This window comes from Parasteatoda tepidariorum, chromosome 8 (assembly GCF_982258835.1).
Source record: "Parasteatoda tepidariorum strain Cologne lab strain chromosome 8, Ptep-v5.0, whole genome shotgun sequence".
Taxonomy (NCBI): domain Eukaryota; kingdom Metazoa; phylum Arthropoda; class Arachnida; order Araneae; family Theridiidae; genus Parasteatoda; species Parasteatoda tepidariorum.
In genome coordinates this window covers 77,004,150-77,031,342 of record NC_141762.1, presented here as the reverse complement: position 1 = coordinate 77,031,342, position 27,193 = coordinate 77,004,150, and the positions used below count along the sequence as shown (strand labels likewise).

Genomic DNA, 27,193 nt, shown 5'->3' with positions numbered 1-27,193 from the left:
AAATTTTTATGCAAATTAAAATTTGCCCTACGCTTTAGAGGACAGCTGCCTTATGTTAAGGCATGGCCTAGCCTAGGGGAACGACAGCTTTAAGCCTAGACCTTTCAAACACCTTGTAGTAATTTTTCTCCGCTATAATAAAGCAACATCTCTAAATCACTTATTCATTCTAAGAACGTTGTACCATAAATGAAAATAATGAAATTGCAACCAATTTAAACAAAATAAAAAAAAATTTGGTCAGCGCCTGCTGTTTTTCGATTGAGTTGTTTCCTGTTCTCTCTCAATTCTTTTATTTCTAATATATTTTTTTCTCTTTCTTTGCAGGCATAAACGAAAAGTCCAGAACTTTTTACCGTGTAAAACTCACCACCAGGGCCGCTGCGACATGGGGGGTAGTGCCGGCATCACCTACGACGACGTCTTAATCAATCATCACCCAACGCGGCTGCCTAACCACCTAAACCCGGAGACCAACACACTCACCCCTATAGAGGTAAGAAATCTCATATTTATATTTTTTAATGCTTTTCGCAGACGATCAGGACCTGCCGCTGTGAAGTACTTCGTTTTTTATCGTTTGACACTGACGAAATAGAAGTATGAAATGTAAATGGAAGCAAACGATAAGGGAGGGTGGAAGTCAACAAGGGAGGTATTGTGTGATTAGACCTCCCTCTTGTGTAAATTTTATTCTTGCTTTATTACCTAACATCTGACCCGATGAGAGTTTGTTCTTGTTCTACCAAATAGAATGAATTATGTTCGAACCTCTTCATATCACGCGGAGGAATTTTTTTTTATTTCTAAATTTATTTTATACGAGATAAAATTTAATTTTGATCTATCTATAATTTATTTATGTGGTATTTTATTTGTGGGAAACATTCCTTTCAATGTTAATTTTAAATTCATAATTACCTGGTATATTTTAATCACCTGCAATAAAATTATTTAAACAGCTGTTAATTTTTTTTTTCCGTAGGAAACTGGTTTCTAAGGTAAATCATAAAAGATTTTAAAGACTGGTGCATTTTCTTACTTTATGCAGGATGTGAAAAAAAGTGTTTAGAAACAGTCAAATATATGGAGAAATATTTATCGGATTGAAAATATTTATCGGATAAAAGTGAAAATAGACGCATTCAATATTTGTTTAAAAGCTACTCAATGATACCAAAGACGATCATCTGGGGGATGGGCACCTTTGAAATATCAACTCCTATTTTTCATTTCAGATTTTCCAGAAAAAGTAACCTTACTTGATCTGTAGGTCTATGCATTTTGCGTCATAGATGGGGCTGTAACCAAGAAAATTAAAATAGTGTACAAACTGTTTAATATGGCTAATCTCAAGACCAATAAAATTAAAATTATGGAAACATGCATGCTGCAAATTTTTTATAATTTTTGTTCTAAAAAAAAATAAAAAAAAAGATTTTTTTTTAATTTTGCTTATTTATTTCACTACCTAATGCGTCTCGAGATGCGCATCAGGTTGCGTCTCAAGATACGCATCAGATCAAGAACGTAAAATTAACATGTTTCAAATTTTTTACTGATTATTTATAAGTTTTTTTCGAAAAAAAATTCTGAAACACTTTTCTTTTAATTTATTTAATTTTTACACATGATGGGTTCTCGAGATTCGCTATTTCAAACAATTTGCACCCTATTTTGATTTTCTCGGTTACACCGCTAGCGTGAAGTAAATTGCATAAACGTAACGACCAAATAAGGTTACTTTTTCTTGAGAATCCGAATCTGCAATAAAAAATATTTGTTATGAATTTAAAATTTCAAAGTTTCTTCTTATCCTGCTCCTAAGGGGTGGGAGTAGAATAACGAGTTTGGTATCGTTTGATAGCTTTTACAAAAGATCGAATGCGTCTATTTTCACTCTTACGATCCGATGTATATTTTTCGAGGTATTTAACAGTTTCCCAAAATTTTGTCCAACCCAGTATAAGCTTCAATAAACGGGTGCATCATCGTACTGAAAAACTTTTACAGACTGCTGCATTATTTTACTACATAAACTTCTAAAGATTGATACTTTATCAGTTATAAAAGTGATAGATCGATAGAGAACGACTCTTCAAATTCACACCCTACATTTTGGTTTAGAAATCATTATTAATATACTGTTTTACTTTAATTAGAAGTGATATAATTCAGAAGTATCCCGGATGCCTTATAATATATTCACATATCTTTAATGTTACTCGATTAAATTTTCATTAATCATCCACACATTGTTGCTTTATATATATACATAACATATGAGTTTGTAAATTGTTGGTAAAACACTCACATTTACTTTAAACTTGGTTGGAAATATCACCATGGCAGTTCCATTAATTACATCTTAGCAATTAGTCACCTAAAAATTTCGTACATGGTTTATACATCAAGTTATTTCTCCAAAAATGAAATACTTCACGTCTCCATACATATTTATTAAACACACTCTTTGCAAGCTTTAGATTAATTTTTAAAATACTTGCTAAATTTTAAAAGCATCTAATAATTCAATGTTTGAAATGAATTTTCTAGACAATTCATATCCATTAGATATTTGAATATATCTTCATTCTCGAAAAGCCTTGGCAGTTAGTTTACTCCCAGAACTCCTATTCGGCCAACCCTTAGGGAAGACGATCTTAATTAAAGCGAACATGGAATTTGTTTTAACCGCCAAAACAAGCAGCCGATATTTGGTCCATCTTCACGGCATTTCCCATAAGAAACTTGTTCTGTGTCATCCTCTGCTCTTTTGAGTTAAATTGGCTTCATTTTCAAATGTACCAGTGAGGCTCATTCGTTTAAGAAGACGTAACGGAATTTTGGGAAGCGTGGGTTGGCGACAGGTTCAGTAAATGGCAAATTATGGATTTTTAATTGCTTGCCTCTTCTGATTTCGAAAGTGTCATAGATATATGTGCGCAGATGGAACAAGGAAATGCTATTAATTTTGTGATTATTTAATTCTGTTGCGGTGTTTGAGGACTTTTTTAACTATCGCTATCTGATTTTCGAATTCGAAAATTGAAACTCGTGAATACAAAGTAGACCCAAAAATATAGTTCAGAGACTGCAAATTATATTTTTCGTCATACAGTGTTTACGACTGTTGTTATGAGTAAGAATTTTTTTAAAATTGATTTTGCGTGTAATTTGAGGAAAAAGATATTGAGATTAATTTGTATATCAACGCAGGGACACCTTTGAAAACAGAGTATCAAGCTTCTCCAACAACATTACAACATTATCTCCAGTTAGATTGAGATAGTCGGTAAAGATTGCAGTATGAAAAGCGTCATTTTGAGTGAAAATATATTATAATTAATTTGCATATGCAAGACTGCCTTTGAAAACAGAGTATCACACGTTTCCAACAACATTACAACATTATCTCCAGTTAGATTGAGATAGTCGGTAAAGATTGCAGTATGAAAAACGTCATTTTGAGTGAAAATATGTTATAACTAATTTGAATATGCAAGACTGCCTTTGAAAACAGAGTATCAAACGTCTCCAACAACATTATCTCCAGTTAGATTGAGGTAGTCTATAAAGATTGCAGTATAAAAAGCATCATTTTGAGTGAAAATATATTAGAATTAATTTGCATATCAATACAAGACTGCCTTTGAAAACAGAGTATCAAACGTCTCCAACAACATTATCTTCAGTTAGATTGAGATAGTCGGTAAAGACCGCAGTATAAAAAAGTATCATTTTGAGTGAAAATATATTAGAATTAATCTGCATATCAACACAAGACTGCCTCTGAAGATGGAGTATCAAAAGTAACCTATACTTTTACGTTGTTACTAGATGGATTGAAATTGTGGATACAGATTTTCAGAATGATAAGCATCATTTGAGGAAAAGGAAAAATGTAGAATGACTAATCTCTTTATCAGTATGAGAGTGTCTAAAAATACCTACAACATTTCGATTTCTAAACAGATATAGATTAAGATAGTAAAACAGATTGTGATATGAAATTTTTTTTTTTAAATTTAATTTGAAATTAAAATTTGACTTTACCAACTTTTTCCACGTAATCGAAATTTAGCAATCGACAGACTCACATATTTAGTTTACATTGTAAGACTTACGCTTGTGCAATGGAAAATGCATTTTAAGGGTTGAATATTTATTAGTGATACAAAACTTACATTTATCATTTATAAAGAATATTCTTATTCCCTGATTTCAGCTAAATTTCGCGAACTTCATAAACCTCTAATAAACAGAGTACTGATTAAAACAAAGATTAGAATAAAACTTGGGCAACAATTTTTACATGTTTTGCCCTGTAAACCTTAAATATTCGACGTCTAAAAGAAAATCTCATTTGAAAGTAAACCGAACGTCGTTTTTATGTACTCAAAACACACAAGTTTGATAGGAATACATATTTTGAGTGCTATTTATTAGTCGTCAATCAGTCATTTTATTCCAAAAATGATTTATTTGGCTTTGCCAGCTTTTACTTTGCCAACGCCTACCATTTTCTCATAAGTTGCCTCTTTGAACCTCAGATATTTATCTTACTTTGTGTTCACGTTCTCATAAGTTGCCATGAATTTGTCTCTGATTTGCTTCATGCCCAATTTGTTAATACATAATAATATTTAAACGTAAAACAAACAAAAGTTCGTTAGAAAAATGCTTTTAAGTGTTAAATATTTATTTATCAGTCAACTGCCTTATCTTATTCTTCGCCATTTGTGGTAAAAACATATTTATTTGGCTTTTTAATGACTATTCTTTATCCAGACTATATTATAAGTTATCTTCGCCAAATTTTTTTGCATCGCTATTAAATATGTATCTTACGTCCATACTGAATAATTAGGTGCAAAAAAAATTTTTTTTAAGAAGGAAGAAACGCTAATACACGTGAACACACACAAAAAAAATTGTTTTTTCGAATTTCATACAACTTAAAAAGTCTATCAACTTAAGCATAAAGTGTTGTTTTATCAAAGATTGTTGATCAAAGATTTGGTTTGGTTCTTTGCGTTGAAAACTGAAAGTAGTCACACAACTGGAAAGTTAAAAAAAAAGTTTAAGGCGTTGAAGGCAAGGCATACGCTCGTGAAGAGTTAATTGTATTTACTAGTTCGAAGTTTAATCTGAATATTATTTTCTTTCATTCGGATTAGAAAAAAAAAAAAAAAGATTTATTTGGTTTTTTGGAAGAAAATTCGTTTTCCAGATCTCCATTCATCTTCGCCAACCACCTTCGTATAAGTTATCACTATAAACCTCAAATATCTGTCGCGTGTCCAACTTTGATAATTCATGACCACATTTGAATGTCCTGGGGGCTGAATCCAAAAAATGAAATGTCCTTCTGTCCTCTACAGAGAAGATCCTAAAATATAGATTGTCCCATGGAACGTAATGGATTCTTAGAATAGAAAATATTTGTCTTCTGCAGCAAATCGTATTTTCTAACGGTGACCATAACTCAAACAAAAAATTCTTCTCTATGGAATTCTACTTTTTCAAATGGTCCAGGAAAGATTTCCGTTTGCTCGTCCTTTTTTTTCCTTCAAAATACAAAAAAAAAAGTATAATTTTTTTTTTTTTGGAGTGTAACACACTGCTGAGATTTTTTTTTTTGTACAGAATCGGCGACTTCTGTTCCATATTTTTCATTCTTTCTTTACTTTCTTGTTCGTTCTCAACTTTGCTGTTGTTCTTCGATGGCGATTCATTTTTCGAAGAGAAATGCTTTTTGTTTTCAGATATTTATTCTTTTTTTTCTTCTTCCCCTCCCCTCCTCAACTCTCTACTTTTCAAATTTGTTGTTTGCCTCTCTGTCCAGATTATAGCGTCCATAAAACTATTCTTGGAATGTGAGAGAGGAGCTTTATCATCTTTTGAGTTTCCTGATTGGTCCAAACTACCTTACGTTTTCAATTTGACGTCATTTATATCCCGTGATGTTTTTTTGGAGTTCTTTCATGAACTTGGGATGCCTTTGTTGAAGAGAATAACATATCTTAAAATTTCAGCCTCGGTTTCAAATATGATTTTGGTAGGATGTACCTTGACATGAAAATGATTAAAACTGGCAACCAACTCACAGAAGAAAAGATTTGAAAGACTTTAAGTGCGCCTCGATCAATAAAACTAAAAAAAGGCTGTTCCATCGTAGACAGTTGTAATATTCGGGCTAAAAAAAAGTTCGAAGAACAAATAGATAATTAAAATGAAAAGTACAATGAAATTCTAAACTTTATTTTATTAAGTTCTAAAACATAAATTTTACCTTTTAACGTAGATTCTTTCATTTTTATTCAAAAATGATGAATAACTGTTTCTCTTAAATATAAATAACTGCAAATAAATGCAAATTTGAAAAATTATCGTTTGGAAGTGAGCCGTGTTCTTTGTATTTCATGGCCATAAATTATAAAAAGTATGAAAAATATATTTATAACTGCTTCGAAACTTTTGCTAAACTAAATGGATTATTGTCAATGGAAACTTATATTAAATACCTGTATTAATATTTGTTACATTAAAGGAGTTCCTAATATCACAAAACAAGTAGTGCCTGTTATTAAAATTAATTAAGCATCATTCGCGTAAATAATAGCGATACGATTGTCCACGTTTCTTCGTTAATTTTACTCTTTAATGCACAATTTTTGTTGTAATTTTTGTTGATAAAATTATTTAGTTTTACAGAAAAACGTTTTTAAAGTGCAACATAAACGAAATAAACCTATTGTTCTAGATAATCTTAGGAATAATAATTCGGTAACGTAGTCATGTCATCCAAGTTAATCTTCAAGTTTTACGGACATCAATAAAAAAACAATTAGACAGTAAAGAAATGTGCAAGAAGAGCTTTTTATTTTATTTCATTGAGCTGTGAGCTAGCCAACATCACATAGTTCGCTTTTTCAAACATTTAAACGCTGAAATTAAATAAATTTTAGGATCAGAAGCTAAAATTAAAATACTCCTTCGACCCGCTATCCAAATTTCAAGGCCTAAGCACAAACTGCTCTGGAATTTATTAAAGAGAGATAAAAGAAATTCCTCATTTTATAATTATAGACGGTGAAAAGTGTTCAAAGAACAAATAATAATTAAATTGAAAAGAACAATTAACTTCTAAACAAACAACTCTGTAATAAAAATTAATTTCGTTAAAATTCATTCATTTAGATATGTTACTTACTGTAACTTCCAATTTCATTCCGAATTTGTTGAAGAGCAAAAATTTTCCTCCTCACCCTGGAAACTATTGTTAATGAATTTAAGGAATTCCATTCCATCACCCCTCCTTCTATCAATATTCTCGAATAAAAGTTAACATTCCTTTGTAACACGAGAGGGTAACAAATCAGATAACTTTTATCCTCTCTTTTTTTTTTTCATTTCTTAATTTAACATAAAAACATTCTAATCGAATACATTTCGAACTTAATTCCATTACTGAGAGTAATGAAATTTAGATTATTTTGGTAACTGGGTATTCAAAACCCCTTTTAGTTCAGCCGCGCACTTTGCTAATCACCTTAATGCGTTATTATGGTGTTTTTGGAGGGAAGCATTTCCTCGATCGAATCCGTATCGTTTGCTCAACACCGGCATACTGCGGTTATGATTAACGATTCATTTTGCTGCCATTTCTGGGAGTTATTTTTAGTTATTCAAGATTAGTTATTTGAGTGATTTTAATAGCAGTTTGTGTTCTTTAAAAAAAAAAACGAAATACGTTAAAAAAGGTGAAATTTTTGTTCTTTTGCGGATTTTAAAACCTTCGAAATAATGAAAATAATTCATTTTTAATAAGCAAATAATTTTTAAAAAAATCTAGGAAGGTCTCACACTTTTAGTTTTTTTACTTATTTTATTTTATTTTATAACCGTCGTTGAACAGCCGACCCAATTTCATGGGTTTACGACAACCGATGTTCAACTCCGTAACATTGTAATTTTGAACCCAATCCAGAAGACAAGGGTACTCCTGGATCGAGTATTTCACCTTCGAGAAAATTTACCTTCTTGGAGGACTTTTTGATGGAGTGAACCCGCATTTGCGTTACATGGAGAGGAAGACCACGAGAACTTCCCACGGTTGGCCTGACGGCAAGGGGACTCTAACCCATGATCCGTCTACCACTGAGGATATTTCACGTCAGCACTGTGGTCGGTGCAAGCCGGATGCGGAATTTGATTTATTTATTTCGATCAAAAATATTTTTTAGTTTCAACACGACATTGAAAATGTTAAATAATTTCTTGATTATGAAACTGAAACTATAGTAGGCCTATTGTGACATTTGTGCTTTATTCACGTTGATTGAATTATTCTATTGCGCTGTTCTCTCGTAAAGGGTAACTAATGTGACATTTGTGCTTTATTTAAATGGCTTAAATTTTATGAAAGTTCTTTTCACTTGTAAATGGTATGTCTTTTGTGACATTTGTGCTATATTCACTTTGCGTGAGTTATTCGAAAGTTCTGTTTTCTCGTAAAGGGTAATTCTTTTGTGACATTATTTGTGCTTTATTCACTTTGTGTGAGTTATTCGAAAGTTCTGTTTCCTCGTAAAGGGTAATTCTTTTGTGACATTATTTGTGCTTTATTCACTTTGTGTGAGTTATTCGAAAGTTCTGTTTTCTCGTAAAGGGTAATTCTTTTGTGACATTATTGGTGCTTTATTCACGTTTTTTGAATTTTTCGAAAGTTCTGTTCTCCCGTAAAGTATAATTTTAGTCCACAGTAAATTTCTCTAAAGATATGATTTCTGTTTAATATTGATCCTATTCAACTCGAGAAATATAATGAAAGTTTTTTTTAAAAATATAATTCTTGTAAACTTTTTAAAATGCATCTCTCGTTGTCATTAAATTTTACACAAAAAGTAAAATAATATTAATTGCGTAGATACAATCAAAACAAATGTGCTCTGTGAATTTTTATATTCTTTTAAAACGTGAAAACAAATTTCTCTCGTTAAGATTTTTGCAACAAGGAAAGAAAATGACGCAATCAAATACTTTTAACTATCTTTTCAAATATTTAATACAGCGGTTTATTTTAAACTGAAATGCAGTTTACTACTTCGTAGTCCTTATCGTAAAATAGCAAATGTTTCTCTATTTGAGAATGGCAACAAGATGCAACTTACAAGAAAATTCCATTCCCAAATCGCGCTACAACAGATGTTAGCTCGCTAAACGTTTTAACTTACCTATCTTAAGATGCTTCTGCTTCATCCTTCGAATCTTTTGCAGAAAAAAAAAGAACAAAAACATTCGAAAGAGCAAGAAATAGTGTTCTTCCCCTTTCAAGTTCCTTCTGTACAGCATCCTTGACAAGGTATCCGTTCTAAGTTGATGGATAGTTGAAGACAGGGATTTTTGGGCCTCGTCCAAAAGCCAAAAGCAGTCCCTTACCTTTGATATTGATTTTTCGGGTATTCTGCCCGGGTCAAACAGGAAAGAGCAAAGATGATAACAGTAAGAGTGCCTTTTACAACACGAAAGAGATATCTTCTTTGGTGTTTGGACCAATATTATTAATCTATAACCAAGTCACGCAAAATACATTCCAAACGGTGTTTTACTGATTAGAATTAGGTTTCTTTCAAAATATTGTATGTAAAAATTTGTTTCATCATTGTTAAATATTCTCCTTATTAATCGTTTAGAGGACGTTTTATTGCTAAAAAAACCCTTCGTGGCAAATTATTTTTCTTCCACATAAGTAATTCAAAGTAAAGAAAAAGCGAGTAAAAATAAACCATTAAGTTTACAAACACTGAAGAATTTTTATTTTCGAAATATCAAAATCGAAACAAGTTATGGCATGATTAAAAAAAGAGGGAAGTAATCGTGCATAATTTAATCCTTTGGTGCAGAATTTTTATCAAACATAATTTTTTAAAATTAATGTAGGCCAAAATAAGCGAAAAAAATATTTAGCATTTTAATAATTTATGTTTATGATTAAAGCATGAAACGCCAGTGTCTTTTTCTGCGTTAAAGGTAAAATCTTCCAGATATGGCTCACTTTCAAACAAGAATTTTTCTGATTTACACTTAATTGCAGTTATTTTGATCTAAGAGAAACAGCTATTTTTGAATATGAATTAATGAGGATCTACCTTTAAAAGTAAAATTTAGGTTTGGAAGTTAATATAGTCAGTACACTAAAAACAGTCATATAGTTACTAAAAAATCTGACTGATGTATTATATATTTGTGCTAAATTTGTATATTGAAATTGGAATTATGTTTGTACTAAAATATGAAATCCAAAAAAAAAAATATGTAGTTTGAATTTTTTCTTATTGATGTTCAAAAATGCATTAAAATTGATTGAAATTTCAATGATGAATAGCTGTTTCTCTTAGATCTAAATAAATGCAAATTTAAAAAAAAAATTATTGATGGGAAGTTACTGATTTTGACTTTAACGCAGAAAAAGAACATCGGTGTTTCAGGCTGTATTTTATTACCATAAATTATTAAAAGGCTGAATATTTCCTTATTTTGAGCTAAATCAATAAAAAAAAAGTATGAAAAAATGAGTTTAATAAAAATTCTGCACCAAAGAGTTACGAAGCTTCTTTTAGCGATTTGGAATGAGCGGTTATAGTATAATTATAGTATTCGGTAATTGTTAGCTTTTAAGGTTTTGATTAACGGAGTATAAATCTAGCAATAGGGAAAGGATAATTATAGCAATAGGGGATCGGTTATGGTATAGTTATATATAGAAAGGGACTATATAATTATAAAATTTCGCTAGCTTTTCGCATCTATAGGGTTTGGGCAAAATAATGGAAACACTTTTGTAGTGACAGATTTTTTGATCTTTCTCAAAAAGTACTTAGAGAATCATTTTATAAATTTAGAATTGATTTGGTTATACGAAATCTTATAAAAGTTTAAAGCTTTTGGAGGTTTAAGGGACCAACAATAAATTACAAACGGAAAATAGTGTTTTTGAACACCCTATGCCAAAAATTTAGCAACTATTAATAGCAACACTATTTTCTTACAGCCATTTTAGAAAGGTTTCAAAACAAAACTAAATAGTTACCTCGTAATAAGTTTTTATTTCTTTTAAAATACAAAATTATTTTAAACAATTCTTTAAAGTATTACTCATTTTTTAACGCTACTTAAATTTAGGACTAAAGACAACATAACAAAGTGAATAATAACAATAGTGTTGCCAATAGAAAAATACAAATTATTAGAAAATAGGAAATACAAAAGTTTATCATGCCACATAAGAGATAAGTAAAGATTATCTAAGTTTTTAAGCAAGAATCCAGCTAATTCGTAAGATATTGTCCAAACAATTTTTTAATGAAAAGAAAGTCGCAGCGAATCTGTAAATTTGAAAATAATTCTCTGATTAATTAAATTCCACAATCTCTCCTTTTTTTTAAATTCTTTTTATTTTATTTAAAATTCCTAAATTATCGTTTGCGTTACACCGTCCATTTTCTGTTTAGAATCGCTTATTAATATCTTAGAAAATTCTTGCATATTTATAAACCTTTTCCTTGCAAAAATCTAAATATACTGGATATAATTAATATCTGTTTTTACTAAGCTTAATATGTAATTCCCTAAGAAAATTCAAAAGATGCGAAGATATTCATCAAAATTTAATTTGAAATACTTCCTAAATTTTAATACATTCCAGCGCTTTGGAAATAATTTTTAAATCATTAGCATTCTTAAAATCTGTTGTACGCATATATTCCTTACCTAACCGTAAAATATTTCGCAAGTTTTAATATTTAATCAAGTTCCTTTTTTTTGTTTATTTATTTTTTGTGATTTGAATTCTAAGAGCACTACATGTAAATAAATTATTCATTAATTTCAAGCTACGAGTTAGTAAATGAAAAATAAAAATAAATATTGAAACTGCTTTGCTCGAACGCTTTAAATTATTATTTTTTTCTTGATTTTTTTTATTCCAAGTGAAAAAGTGCAGCGAAGGTTTAATAACAATCAAATAGTGTGATTTTTTTTAAATGAATAAATTATTCATGTTGTACAAATTTTCTTGCGGTTTTAGAAAAAAAATTATATAGCTTACACTTTTAAGCAAAATGGCTAATATTTTTTGGGAAAAAATAAATGCTCCGAAGGCTTTAAACAAATATAATCGTCACGTGGTTAAACTAGTGTTTTAAAAACATTTCATGCATTTTTTCCAGGTATTGCAGATAATACAGCTGTTATTTCTTTCTGTTTTTATCTTTTTAAAAAAGAAAAGGTGAAAGCATTAGTATTTATTGCTTATGTATAGTATAGTATGTACTAATATATTTGTTTTATCGAAATTTATTATTTATTCAAACTTTTACTTTTATGTATTTTTCTCCTTTTATTTTAAGTTCCGCATATTTAGAATATTGATACTGAGGGAGTTAGGATCAGAAGTTTTAATTAACAGTGCATTTCAAATTCTAATCTATTCGAAATGAAAATGCATAGTTTAAATAGTTGCTATCTGTTTTGGGATTTGATAGGATAGCAAGAGTTTTAAAAATCTATATTAAGAGCGATCATAATTGTACACCCTATATTTATCGGAAATATAAGATGTTCTGTTATGATCTAAATATATATTTAAATACTTGTCAACATGAGTACATTCATATTGATGAAAATTTCGGGAGAGGGTTTTTTGGGACACTATAGATCTGTTTGGCTAATATTTTCTCAATTTCCTCTTGCGACATAATAGTAACAGAAGTAGCAACTATGGCAGTACGTTAAAAAAACAACGAGGAAAATATCCACTCAAAAGTTGCAGATTAAAAGCTTCGTGTTGACATATTGAAGTTAAATTTTCAGGTAGCATTTTCCTCTGTATTATTCCCTGGGTGAGAAGTCACGAAACGGAAAGGCGGAAAAGAAAAATTCTGCTATAGCCTGTTTCTGTCTCCATGCTTTAAAAAAAAAAAAAAAAAAAAAAAAAAAAACCTGCTTCCATCCTAAATTTATTTCTCACCATGAACTAACGTTTGACCGATTCCGCTACCGAATTTTTCAGGTCAAATTACTGCAGTTTGTATACTGCTGTATTTTTGGAGTAGTACAAACCTCAAAAATTTTACAGTAAATACGCAGGATTATTCAATTATTTAGTGGTGCCATCTATCGTTATCTACGGGAAATACTAGATTTTTTTTTGTATCTAATAATCTGGGGCATCAATTTGGGAGTGTGACTTCAGGACACTATGAACTTTTCATATGTTGAAAGTAAGAAATATAACGATGTGTTCGCTGCGTTCCGTCGATCGTGAAATTGATCGATTAGCACTCTCGGATACAGCTCACATCCCATTTGCTACAAACTGAGATGGTTTCATAAGGTGGGCCTAGTTTGCGCAGGTAGAACTCTTGTTTGTTTAATCATTCTAACTAAAAACGCTTAATAAGCGACTTTTCTTACAGTTTGAATAGTCTTTTTTCATGGTTATTTGAATGTTTTGGTTGAATACAGGATAACGATTAAATGACATTATTTAACCCAATTTTTAAGTGAAATTCCTTGCAATGTAGACTTGTATTTTTCGTTTCAGCTTCTGGATTTGTCATTCTTTTTTTTAAATATTTAAAGACAAGCAGTTCTGTAAATCTGATTCTCATTTATGTTCTATTGAAAATACTATAAGCTATATATATATATTTTTTCAAACAGAGCTATTTATTCTAATTTGCAACGATTTATTTTTAAGAAATAAAAAAGGTACATTGCTTTAGATAATTTAAATCTAAATTTATTAGATAATTTACAAGTTTCAAGAACAGACTGTAATGAATAAGTTTTTGAAGAAGAGGTTTGAAGCTTAAAGAAAACTGGGGTTAAATAGACAATTTTCAAATTCAATTGTGTAAAATCTTTACATATAAAATTTATTTAAAACCCTAACTAAAAATTTATTTTGATTAGACAAAATTTTGGTTCTCAAATAGTTATAGTTTCGTATGAATTCGAACAAAAATAACTAATTAATATAAAATAATTATATAACATAACTAATTAATAATCAAAAATAAATAAATTAATAAATTAGTGGAAATAAAATTCATAATTAAATTACTAAAATATAAAAAAAAATTAAATACCTAATTTTATTGCGTGAAAGTAATGAAAATAAAAAAATAATTAAATTGTGTAAAATTCTTACTTAAAATTGTTTGACGCTTCTCAATTATCAAATAGTTACTTTCAAACTATTATCAAATAATCTATTCAGATTGTATATAATCAAATTATTATCAAATAATTAATAATTATCAAATCATTAAAATAAGAATTTTAGGCATTTTTTTATAAGTATGGACAGCATACGTTATCTACGCCCTTAATATACATGTTTAGAATCTTTAAATAAACATTAAAAAATTAATGGTCAGAAATTAATATATAATCAAGAAAAAGACAAATAACGTTATAAAAATTTGAAAATTTAAAAATCTATTCGATTGCCGGAATAGGACTCTCTTACTCTCAATTTTACAAAAAATAACTGCAGTTTTTCTTCAGATTCATGAAGAGAAAACATTTTTTGAAACAATGACTGCATAATTACTGCTGATTTAGAGTTTCATTATTTTATAAATTTATGATTTTAAAGAGACTTTACATAAACTAAAGTAATTTTGTAGGCAACAGCTGAATTCTTTTTTGAAATAAATGACTGAGAAATTACTTCACATTATGTACAAAATAACTTAAGTATTTTTACAAATAAAATTGCGCTACAGAAAATCGGCTGTTGAGTGCGAAATAACTTTAAAATTGCTTCAATTTTGTAGAAAAATTGCAGTTTACTTTTATCTGGATATCATTAGATCAAAAGTTATTCAAGGTAGTCAATTTTGTTAATTTTTTTCCAAACTAAGAGAAAGTTAAAGAAAGGGAACTGGTAAAGATTGAAACACTTAAAACATTCAATATAGCAATATTGTTTGATGGTCAAAATGTAAAGTTTTTTAGAATTAATCGTATTAATATTATTTTTTTTATTGAAACAATAAATTAATTTCTGATTTTCATTTTTTAGTTGCTCGATGTGAAGTATGGCAACTATGTACAATCTCACCTGGATCCGCTTACGAGGACAAACTTCACTATTCCAACCATCAATAGTAACACCCAACAACTTATACAACAGCAGCAACTGCAACAACAACAGCAACAGCAGGTTCCTACTGACAGACCCCGCCAATCTCGACGAAGTGGCTCGCAGCAACATCACCACCGCAACCACCACTACTCCAACAACAAGAAAAAAGATCACCAGTTCCATCCTATATATGAGGAGGTGAGTGCGAACTCCGACGACAACAAAGTCGGTGGTCGCAGTTACGACTCCGACATCGAGGATAGTGAAGTTGAAGGACGCACTGTCGGTAGCGAAGACGAGTTTGCCGAGGACGAACTCAGCGTTGCTGGTGAATATCCTTTGAATCCAGAAATGGAACAGAGTCAACCATGTTCGGCCACCAGCAGTCTGCAAGGATCAACTGGTGGGGACTTATATCCAGATGTGGTCACTGGATCTAGTGAGAGATTTTGCAGTGATGGCAGTCCTGAAAGCAGAACCCTTAAGGGTAACTTCCGAGGCGTGGACTGTGGCCAGAACAAATTGACTCATTCACTAGAAAGGAACAAGGATGGACATCCAAGCAATAGCTTCCAAGCGAAGCAGAACTATTACCTTAATAAAAGTATGTTAGGACCAGACTTCACTTACCCTGAAGGAGTCATGGAGGGTAACTCGTGTGTCTCACCATCTGGTGATATGGTGCAGTCAGAACAATCTCAGTATCCTTCTACTAGGGCGATTGGCTCCTCCCTTAATTTCATTCCGGCTTTACTTCAGCAGCAGCAACAAAGGGGAATGCCGACACCATCAAGGTCAGCTTCCAACTCTCCACCTCCACCACCCTATGTGGCGACAACTAACCCCAGGCAGAATGCTGGAGTGATCTCAGCTCTCTACAACCCTCAAATTGTGTCACCGGGTGGCCAGCAAACAGGCCGGATTCCGGATGCTCTTTTGAGAGAACTGACATTTAAACTACCACAGGGGGCGACCATGCCATCTGTGGCACCCATGAGCTCCAGGTCGCTTCCCGTGCCACCTTCGTGCAGGGGAGGTGGTAGTGGTGTCCTCTTCACTGTTGAGAATCCTTATCCTGCTCAAGCGACGGCGACGACTGTCCTTCCATCCATGTCACGGACGAGGTCCGGGTCTGCGACCGAATTCACGACATCTACTGGTGGTAGGGGTGGCGCCGGTTTCCACCCCTATCCACATCATGCCCTAGGGGGTGGAAGACCGCCCACGCCTCCACCCTCAGAGAATATATATGCTTCCATTGATGATGTTGGACCTTACACAATCGATGGAAGTAGGCACAGAAGTCCTTTTGTACCGAATAGAAAAGGCTCCGTAGAGCACAGAAACACTTTTGGACGATCTACGACGGGCCGATCGTCGGCACCTAAGTCAGCAGGTGGCAGTGACAAGTTTCAAAATAACGTCCCTAGCCGTCATCCCGATGATGATAGTGGTAAATATGGTGATATTAGGCCTATTTATGATTCAAGGACCGCTTGTTCTTGAGGAATGCTCGACAAGCCTTCGTTGTCTTTATCCTCAATTGAAAGGGCTTATTAATAATGTTTGCTTATAGATGGTGCTTTGCAGAATGTTCTATAGTTATTAGCTATTCTTTATTCAGTTATCTCCCATTTTGAAAAACCACTGGCACTAAGACTTCCTTTTACGTCAATGTAATTTTTTAAAATTTTGGTTACTAATCGGGTTTTCTAACTAACTGTTTTTCGTTTTTTATTTTTTTAAAGTCTTCAAATGAAACTATAATACAAATAAAGTTACTCACTGTTATAAAATCAAGCCCCGCTTTGGGTTCCAAATTTTTTTCAAGATTATAAGTACTAATTCGTATATGTTTTAATTTAATCCCATTGAGTGGATTCTTGATTCAAAGGTGTGCACTACATAAAAATGGTCTACAGGGAAGTTGGCTTTTCTGAGGTTCCTATTTTGTGAAAATTTAAACATAATTTGGGAAAAATTAAAAAATGTGTTAAAAAATCAACACAAAAATATGGTAAAAATATGAATTTATTGTTTCTTAAGGGATAAAAAAAATAAAACTTTAAGAAAAAGTATTTTGTGAAACTACCGTTTTTCCTAAAGTTGAATTTGTGAAGGTAGTAAATTCGGCCTGGACAGACTCTATAACTAAACAGTATTTGACTTAGAATAACTTAGTTCCAGTGACTTCCAACATAAAAGATAGCTGAATCAAATCTGAACCAATAGTTACTTACTTTATAACAACTCATAAAGCGCCATCTATGAGCAGTATTATTAACATGGCTCCTTATATACATAAGGCATGTCGATCCTTTATTTAGAACGTCGGAATTGTCTCAGATGCCAAGCCATGATATCAAAGCCTTCCCATCCCATTCTTATAAGCCTTCGTCCTCAAAGTCGCTGTATTATGCCTATCATATTTTGTACTGGTGTATAGTCATGGTCTTTGTACAGTAACCTGTGGTCTAGTCGACATATTTACGTCTTGTTCAGCAGTGTTTGATCTTGAACTATGCTTTATTTTTTGCAAATCATTGGATTGAAATTATGAGAAAAAAAAATGGATGGATAATGTTCTATAATTCAAAGGCCTTTGTATTTTGTGTGTATGCAGTTAATTTGTTGTACAGTACTATAAATTACATTAAGTAAAAGAGTTCAAAGCTTGTTTGTTTAAGAAATATTCTTGGTCAGCAATGTTTGTGATGAAATCAGTTCACTTATGCTTATTGTTTAAAATTTCTTAAAAAGTGTTAATGAACAATATATAAGCAATAAGATTACATATAAACTGAGTCAGTACTCAACAATATACAATTTAAACATATCTTATATTCAGAGAAACAGGTGACAAAAAATAAACTTATCAGTTCGAGCTTTGGCACCTATCTGATGTCTTGGTGAACAAGCACCATGCAGAAATCGCCAACCCAGTAATTTACATTGAAAGTGGATTTTATCACTAATCATATGTTTATTTATCGGCACTTGCTTCTCTGAACTAGTTTTATTTTAATTATTACTTAAGTCAATGAATAAGCATTGAATTTACAAAATTTTTTGTTGTCAATATTTTAGGGAAATACCATGAATTTTTTGTTAGTTCAACTTTCTTTTTAGCAATTCTTGTTTCATTTCTCAAAATGTTATAGAAAACATAAATAATTGAGTTTATTTTTTATATTGTGTTTAATTTGGAGAATTTAAAAAGTGTCATAGGTTAGTTATTTTAGATTTTATATTGTAGCAATTTTATTTTAAAAGCAATATTTTTCTGAGTTAATTTGACTTAAATGCTTGAGTATAATTTTGGTCAAGTATCAGGTTTTTAAATTTTTTTTTTCAAGGAATGGAAAAAAAATATTTATATTTTCCTATTTCATTTTTCTTTGATAATTGCCAGTTTTCAACTTAAATTAAATGGGAAACTGAATAAACTCTTTTTAACTTCAATTTTTGTAAATGATAATCATAATATTTAAAACTGAACTAACATTTTTCGGACATCAAAACTTACATTTTCTAAAATCTTTATTAACGTACTTTTTGTTGCGTTAACATATCATAATAGCATTCGCGATGTTATCTTTTTAATTTCTTATAAATATTACTTCAGACGAATTGTATCAGTTTTTAAATTTAATTCATGCACAATTTATTATTTAGTGTTTTTCTTAATATCTAGTGAGTTAATTGGAATTTCTTTTTCATAATGCTTTGCTTTATTTGGTATCAGCATATGTTATCGAAACATTTTAAGCAATACATTGATTTTGTTGTTTATAATTAAATAATAAATAATTTAGATTCAAATTTATTTTTTTGTATATTCATATATAAATAACAGACTTAAAATTCCATTGACGCTTAAATTTTTTTTCCGTGGATTTTTTAATCTCCAAACTCTATGTGCGTAAATTGTATCATTAACTTTTACATTATTTAATTTCATTTTTTAAATTTTATATTGAAAAGATTTTCAAACTCTTTAAGTATTTAAAAATTACAGAAGCTTGATATTTACTCTTTGTAAAATCTATGCAATTTTTTGTCAGCATTTTATGCAACGAAATGTCAGCAAAATAATGTTAAATATGTTATTTACAAACAATTGGCTGTCTTTTTGTAAACAAGATAAAAAAAATTTATATTTTTTAATTGTGAGAGTTTTAATTCAAAGTACATATTTGGTGTTAATATTTATGAAGCTGTTTCTCTTGCTAGCTGTTTTAGTGAGTTCAAAAAATAGTGAAATTCATTTGAACATCTTTGAACATCTTCGCTTGGCATCTGCGACTTTTGAACATCAATGAACTCAACTCGGAGCTCTCATCTCTAGTGAACTCTTAATTAATTTTCCTGTAAAAATTTTACAGCTAATATCAGATGGTTATTTAAAGGATGTATATGTAGCTGTAATTTATCTTGGACGTTAAACGAATTACCATTTCTAATAGTTTGGTCATTTTTATATCTTTTTAATTTGAAAATCAACACTTTGAATTATTTTATACTATAGTTCCTGTTTTGATTTCAATACTTGACTATTAACACTTTATCTTATAATTTTAGTCAACTAATGTCATTTTTGCTTTCAATGAAATAAGTTTTTCTAAGCGTATGTACTGTTGTAATTTATTGTTATAATCAATTACATTTTCAGTTTTATTCAATTAATTACAATCTATATTACATTAAGGATTTGAAAACTAATTGATTTGTTAGGAATATATTAATTGATACGATTCATATAATAGTAATAAATATTAAATCATTTTTGTTTCAGTTTAATAATTGATTCATAATCAACAAAAATTAAAGAAAAAACATTATTTTCTTTGATAATAATTCAAAGGTAGATTTTTTTATATGAAAATACAAATTGTAAAAAATTAATTTTATGTTAAAATGTGAATAATATGTGTCTACATGTATTTATTTGTACACAGGATGGATTTTTGTTTGTTGAAATGTGATCAATAAAAATACTTTTAAAATGCTCAATAATTTGTTTCGTTTTTGAGTTAGTATTCTTTTTTATTAGTTATAAAGTATTTCGCTCATTAACTTTCATACTTAACTTTTAAACAGTGAAATAATTCATTTGCTTGCTTTTACAAATTAAAAGTTTATGCAACCTATTACTTATATGTGTAACTTTAGAATCGCACGTTAATGAAAAATGATTAGCAAACACATAAATTTATACAATAAACAAGAGTCTGATATATTTTGCCGACTCTCGGCTGCTGCACGACTGGCACGTGCTTAACAGATCATTCTTCGGACAGCCATGAACGTTAGCCCGACAACTCATTTGTTCGACAATGCATTTTTTTAAAAAAAAAAATTAAGAAAAACCTAACTGATTTTATATTTTCTTTTATAATTGAGTGATAAATAGCAGACGAATTTTTCGACTATCTGAGTTTATGACTAACAATGCTTAAATACTTTACCTTGTGATTTTCAACTCAGAAGACAAAGGAACTCTTTGATTAAGTATTAAGAGAAACTAGCCTTCTTGGAGGACTTTTTGATGGAAGAGGAAAACCTCCCACGGTTAGCCCGAGTTCAGTTTAATTCTAACCCATGACCAATCTATTACTGAGCATATTTCATATCAGCACTCCATATTAATTCGTATCAACCAGCCACAGCTGAAATTTGAACTCGACTCACCTCTTAGGAGCCGGACACTCTATCCCCTGAGCCACCTAGGCTCAGCCTAACTGATTTTATTTTATAACAGTCGTTGAACAGCCGACCGCATTTTAAGCTTATAATTACCGTTGTTCAACTAGGTAGCCTTGTAATTTTGAACCCTATCCAGAACATAAAGGATCTCTGGAGCAAGTATTGGAAGAATTTGCCTTCGTGGAGGAATTTTTGATGGAACTAATCACATTCGCGTTACATGGATAGGGAAACCTTAAGAACCTCACACGATTAGAACATTATTGATTGACAGATGTATTTGATTGGATTAATCATTACTTTTTGAAAAAATTTTCATTATACTCTACGCTTTTTAGTACAACTCCCAATTAGTCACCTTCTTATTATAATGACAGATAGTCTTTTTTTTTTTTTTTTACTTCACAGACGCATTGTTATCTTAAACGCCTATTCGACGTGTTGTAACCTACATTTAATAATTAAATTATGAAAGTCTTACCGTCCATTAAATACGGATCATCTTGGAATTCTTTTGAAAGAAGGAAAAAATGACGCTGCCAGTAGATTCTTATCCCAAGTGGTCGTAATCTAGAGACAAAATAATAGTAATATAATTAATATGAATAAGTCTCACATAAGCAATAGTACGCAACATAGAAACGATTACCAAAATTAACAAAAAGACTATACTCATTTCGTTTACAAGTTAGCCCTGTTTAGCAAACGCACCAGTCGGGAAAATAAATTGTCTGGCAAATGACCGAATCCGGAAATAAGTGCTAGATTTTAAGTAATTTATTCTAAAAAAAAAATAAGACTGTCGATTCAGCGAATAAAACTACGCTGGAGAGTTTTTAAATCTTGACATAACTGGAAATTGTTAACGGTAATTGACCCAAACAAAAAAATAGGTTTTTTCAGTTTTTAACCCAAATTTATCAATTAAACGGAGAATCACGCGCTTGTATTTCCTTACCTATTTAAATACTACTAGGAGGCTCCGCCCCCTGCTCGCTAACGCTCGCCAACCCCCGAGAATTGCTACGCAATCCTATGTGGTTCACGCCGTAAACCATGGCTCGCTGCGCTCGCTCGCCAATGAACACAATGTTCTAGCACAAAGACATAATATATTATCAAAGACATAGTATTTTATCATCAAAGACACAGTATTGTACTTATGTAGAAGAATTCTACCAATGTTCTTATTGGCTTTTAAAAAAGTATATTAGCTTTTTAGATTGTACATGGTGAAAAAATCAAAACATTAGCTAAATAAGAAACATATTAGCAAAATAAATTATCAAATATTGCTTCACTAATATTCTGCATTTTAAAGCGTGAAAATTCAATGCGTAAATAAACGCGAAATATAAAAAAATTTCAATGCATTCAATACAAACACTTAAACGTTTTTTAGACGTTTAGGTAGCTCCCAGTAGAAAAATATCAATTCAACAGCGGCCTTTTAAAGCATTCTCACTTCAATTATTTAATTAATTCCTAATTGAGTTTAAATTAAATATTGTCATGTTTTTAGTGCATGAATCTGAATTGAACAACCTGATAATGCTCACTCTGGTTATTATTATCTGGTTGCTCACTACGTGCTCTTGCGCGCCGAATCCAATCAATTAAAAATGAAAACTGTTGCCAGCGCGAGAAAAGAAATATTATCGGTTTTATTGATACATACATACATACGTACGTATTAGCGTTTTATATAATATAGATGCGTAATTATTACGGGGCTAAGTGTCGAACTTCTTGGTTGGGGTGACTAGGTATATTATAGGTTAACTTCTCTGGTGATGTCTTCTGTTGCGCAGTCTCCTTGCATTGTGGTTAGAATAAAAAAACTACGAACAACATTAGACTTCAAATTCAGAAACTGATCTTTTTTTTAAATTTTGAAATATTCAATATAAACGTGGAGAAATTAAGATCCATTATTCAAAACACACAATGAATTGTAATTGCTTAAAGAAATATCCTGGATTTATTGTATTGTCTTGCGTTTCCATTTTTAAAATAATACAGACACATTACCTACTTCTAATTTATTCTCACCACCAATTTAACCATTTGCACTCGCTGTCTTTCGAAATCCCACCCCTTAAAAATTAAAGCCCAATCATCTTTACATTAAGAGTAAAAATCCAATCGAAACTAAATATTTTAAACCAAACTAGAATTAAAATGGGGAAACTCAATGTTGTTGTCGCTGGCAAGTAAGGCAAAGGGTGCGATTGTTCTTGTTTTCAAGTGGCGCCATCTATGGCCAAGATTTCGACTTCTGCCACACCCATACGTCATACCTGTTTGTAGGGCGGACCCATTCATTCAGCAACTCAGTCCCCAGAGTTATAATTTGTTATGGGAACAGTGAGGACTTAGTGACCTGATAGATTTAAAGTGCACTGGTCATCATTTTACTACACGGGGAGTCTTCGGCCGGATGGATTCAAACCCCCGTTCTCACGAATTTGAGACCAGCGCCCTGCCAACCAGGCTTTGGGAGAACTCAAAGTTCGACCCAAATTGAACCAGCTGTCCAAAGATTATCCTCAACCTCTTAATTGGGATTTTTCTCACAGTTGGACAAGAAACATAAATCGTCATTCCGGAAATATATTTTATCTTAACTCTCTACAAGTAATGAAGAAGATAATTAAACAAACAATATATTTGATATAAAATATTAAGTAACAACATTTTGAATAGTGTAGATTTTTCAATTTAAACTTCTAAGTCTTGTAGTTTTTGAGCAAAGAAATAAAATGCAGCGTTAAAATGAATACCAGAAACAACGGCGTCAGTGGCCCTTACGATTTTTTAATGTAGAGGACAAAAGCTTAATAACGTAGAAAGCAAAGGTGTCGACTAAAAAACGATTTCTCCTAGTTTCAGATTTTTACAGAACCAAAGAAATTGCATTCAACGATTAACTATACGATTCTTTGTTATTGTTTTTAAATCAAAGTTCGTAATTGTACTGATATTCCCGATCCAAAATAATCTGTCCTGATTTTACTGATACGAAATATTCTGTCCTTATTTTTCTCGATACGAAATATTCCGTCAATATTTGTCCCGATTTTTACCGTTGTTTTCCTATTACAAAGTATTTTGTCCTTTTTTGTTCTGATTCTTACCGCACAGTATCTTGAAATTATTTCTCATCAATTTTGTTGCTACTTTTATTTTTTACTTTTTAAACGTTGTGGAGGATTAAAGAAATATCCCACAAGAAAATTTCTTTTTTTCAAAGCCAAGGATTACACACTTTTTTAAAACTTTGTTTCTCTTTTAAAACATAGTTAAGTATTCCACTAATAAATGTCCCGATTTTTTTTGTGAATAGTCATCCCGAATTTTATTTTGAGCCCCTACGAAGCCTGCTTCTATACAATTAATAATTCTATGTAGTAATGCGGTACATAGTCTCTTATGGCCTCATGCAAAGCTTTTTGGCAGTTTATAAATAAAATTGAGAAAACTTAGCACGCGTCTAAAACATTACTAACTGCTTCTATCACTAAACTACTTGAGCAATATAATCCAAACTACAGTTATTCCCGCTTTTTTAAATATTAAAATTCTTTAACTATGAAACGAAAAATGGTATGTTAGAATATTTTAATTAAATAGGTGCTTAGTGTATGTCGTGAAGATTGTATCCTAGTACACGAATGTTCGCTAATTAGTTGTTTAAGGAATTCTTAGATTAGGGAAGTTATTTTATTTTATTTTATATCCGTCGTTGAACAACCGACCCGATTTTTTGGTTTACGGCTACTAATGTTCATCTCCGTAGCCTTGTAATTTTGATCCTAATCCAGGAGACTAGGGAACTCCTGGACCGAGTATTGGGAGAAATTTGCCTTCATGGAGGACTTTTTAATGCGTTACATAGAGAGGAAGACCCTCCCACGGTTAGCCTGACGGCAAGGGGACTCTAACCCATGATCCGTCTACCAATGAGGTCATGTCAGCACTGTGGTCGGTGCAAGCCGGATGCGGAATTGGTATCGACTGGGATTCGAACCCAGTTCGCCTCATTGGAAGGATCGAACCCACGAACTGTTAGATATGGGCCAGTGCCCTACCAGTCAGGCTATCTCGGCCTTTGGTAAGTAATTGAGGGTATTCTTATTTTGGCTGAACTGTTGAGTGAACAAAATCCAATTTAGATACATGAAAAATATAAGTTAGATTCCTGCCGGCCAAAGACTCCTCGTGAGCAAAATGGTGACGCGCGCACGCTAAATCTGTCGTGATCACCAAGTCCTGTTCTCATAACAAATAAATACCTCCGGAGGTACTAGATCCATATTGATCGTGCTCTAGTTCAGTTCAAAATTAGGATCTGTGTATGGATGGTGGGTGAATATGTCTTCCCTAAAAAACTGGATGTGACGTATGTGTGTGATAGAAGTCGACTTCTTGGCCATAGATGGCGCCAGTGAGAAACTAAAAAGAAGTGCATCTCTCTATCTTAAAATAGGCTTGCCCGTACTGACAAGTGGCATAAGACAACAACAACAATCTGTTAAATGACGAAATAAGCACGAAATAAGCACTTTGTTCAAAAGTTATTAAATTTTAAGTACTTTTTTTTCGAGAATTTTTTTGCTTTACGTCACATTTTGTTTTGCTGCTCAAACATTTATAAGATTTAGAAGCTTGAAATTACGCATGCGTGTAGAAAAGTGTACAAAGTTAGCATTACGATTCGATTGCTAATTCGAGAATTATGAACTGTTTAACTTAATAAAAACCATGTTCGCCTATCTACTGTCCGTTGCGATGCAATTACAGAGTTGAAATTTAATGTTCTAAGAGGACCATTTTGTATTAGAATTTTAATGAAATTTTATAGAAACTCCTATGTGTTCGAAAGTTATAGCAAATTTAGTATCTAATAGTGATAACTCTTAGCAAATTTAATAACTTAAATGATGATAATATTCCATAACTCTTTGGTGCAACAAGGAAAATTATTAACTTAATCAGAATTTTAAATTTTGAAATAAAACATAGATTTTACATAGGCTTGGTTTTGCTCTTAACCTCGTAAAGTTTATATCTTTTTTTATGAAGTTCAACTTAAATTTTAGAAATCCTAAAGCTCTTCTTAAAATTCGTTTAATTTTAATATGACAATTTAAAAAAATAAATTACTTTGGTAACTCTAAACTACAGCCTTACTCTTAAGATTTATTAAATTCAAAAAGGGAATGGTTATGATCATTGACACACAGTACGCTTTATTGCTACAAGATACTAAATAACATTCACATGCATTTTAAGAATAATATACAATTTTACTAATAAGATATAACATTACATATTTGATTGAGTTTCATAATAAACTGAAGAGTTAAAAGTATCAATTTGCAATTTAATACAATAGATCTTTAAACTAGTCATTTAATACTAAAACAGTCATAATATTAAGATTTTTATCTGCTTATGAAGCTTTTGGATGACTACACTCTAAAAACTGTACCGCTGATTTCAGAGGCACATTTGGATCGTTTGTGCCTCTGAATTTTAAGGGCACAACGTGCCTTTAAAAATGAAAGGCACAATGTACCTCTGATTTCAGAGGCACATTTGGATCGCTTGTGCCTCTGAATTTTAAGGGCACAACGTGCCTTTAAAAATGAAAGGCACAATGTACCTCTGATTTCAGAGGCACATTTGGATCGTTTGTGCCTCTGAATTTTAAGGGCACAACGTACCTTTAAAAATGAAAGGCACAATGTACCTCTGATTTCAGAGGCAAAATCAGATGTACCTCTTAGCTTGAAAGGTACATTGTACCTTAGATTTTGCTTTTATGAACCACTCATTGAAATAAGCATTTAGTGGAACCAAAACCTGTTATTTACCAGATTTGAACACACTTTTTTTTTTTACCCATTCGTAATTTGCTTGCACTTCATATAAAAAGGGGTTTACACTATTACCAAGATATTAATTATAATAATTCTTAATGAAAAATATTTCCCAATTCTTTGAATATTGGCCACTTGAGGTGATCATCTCAAGGGATTCCATCTAATGCTTTTTCATAGGCAATTATAAAATATGTAAATTTATACAATTTCTTTAATTATGTAGCGTTTAATGATACTTCAACAATTACAATGATGTTTTTCTAATCAGATATAGGTATAAAAAATATTTATTTCTGTTAAACCAAGTCAATATAATTCATGGACTTTTTTTTCCAAAAAGTATCCTCAAAATGGAAATTTCTTATAAATTTAGATATTTTTTAAATATTTAGAGATTCAATAAAATAGCTTTATAAGAATCAAAATTAAACACTAAATA

General features: G+C 31.2%; 1 protein-coding gene across 4 annotated transcripts in view; it reads left to right on the top strand.

Annotated features, from left to right (window-relative positions):
* LOC107441868 (uncharacterized) overlaps positions 1-20,173 on the top strand; it is a 261,296-nt gene extending 241,123 nt beyond the window's left edge. For all 4 annotated transcript variants that reach the window (XM_021146403.4, XM_043048077.3, XM_087169182.1 and 1 more), the window contains 2 exons: positions 328-496; positions 15,098-20,173. In XM_021146403.4, coding sequence (XP_021002062.3) covers positions 328-496; positions 15,098-16,666 — 1,738 coding nt within the window. In that variant the 3' untranslated portion in view covers positions 16,667-20,173. The remainder of the gene's footprint in view (positions 1-327; positions 497-15,097) is intronic.
* Positions 20,174-27,193: the final 7,020 nt, after the last annotated feature.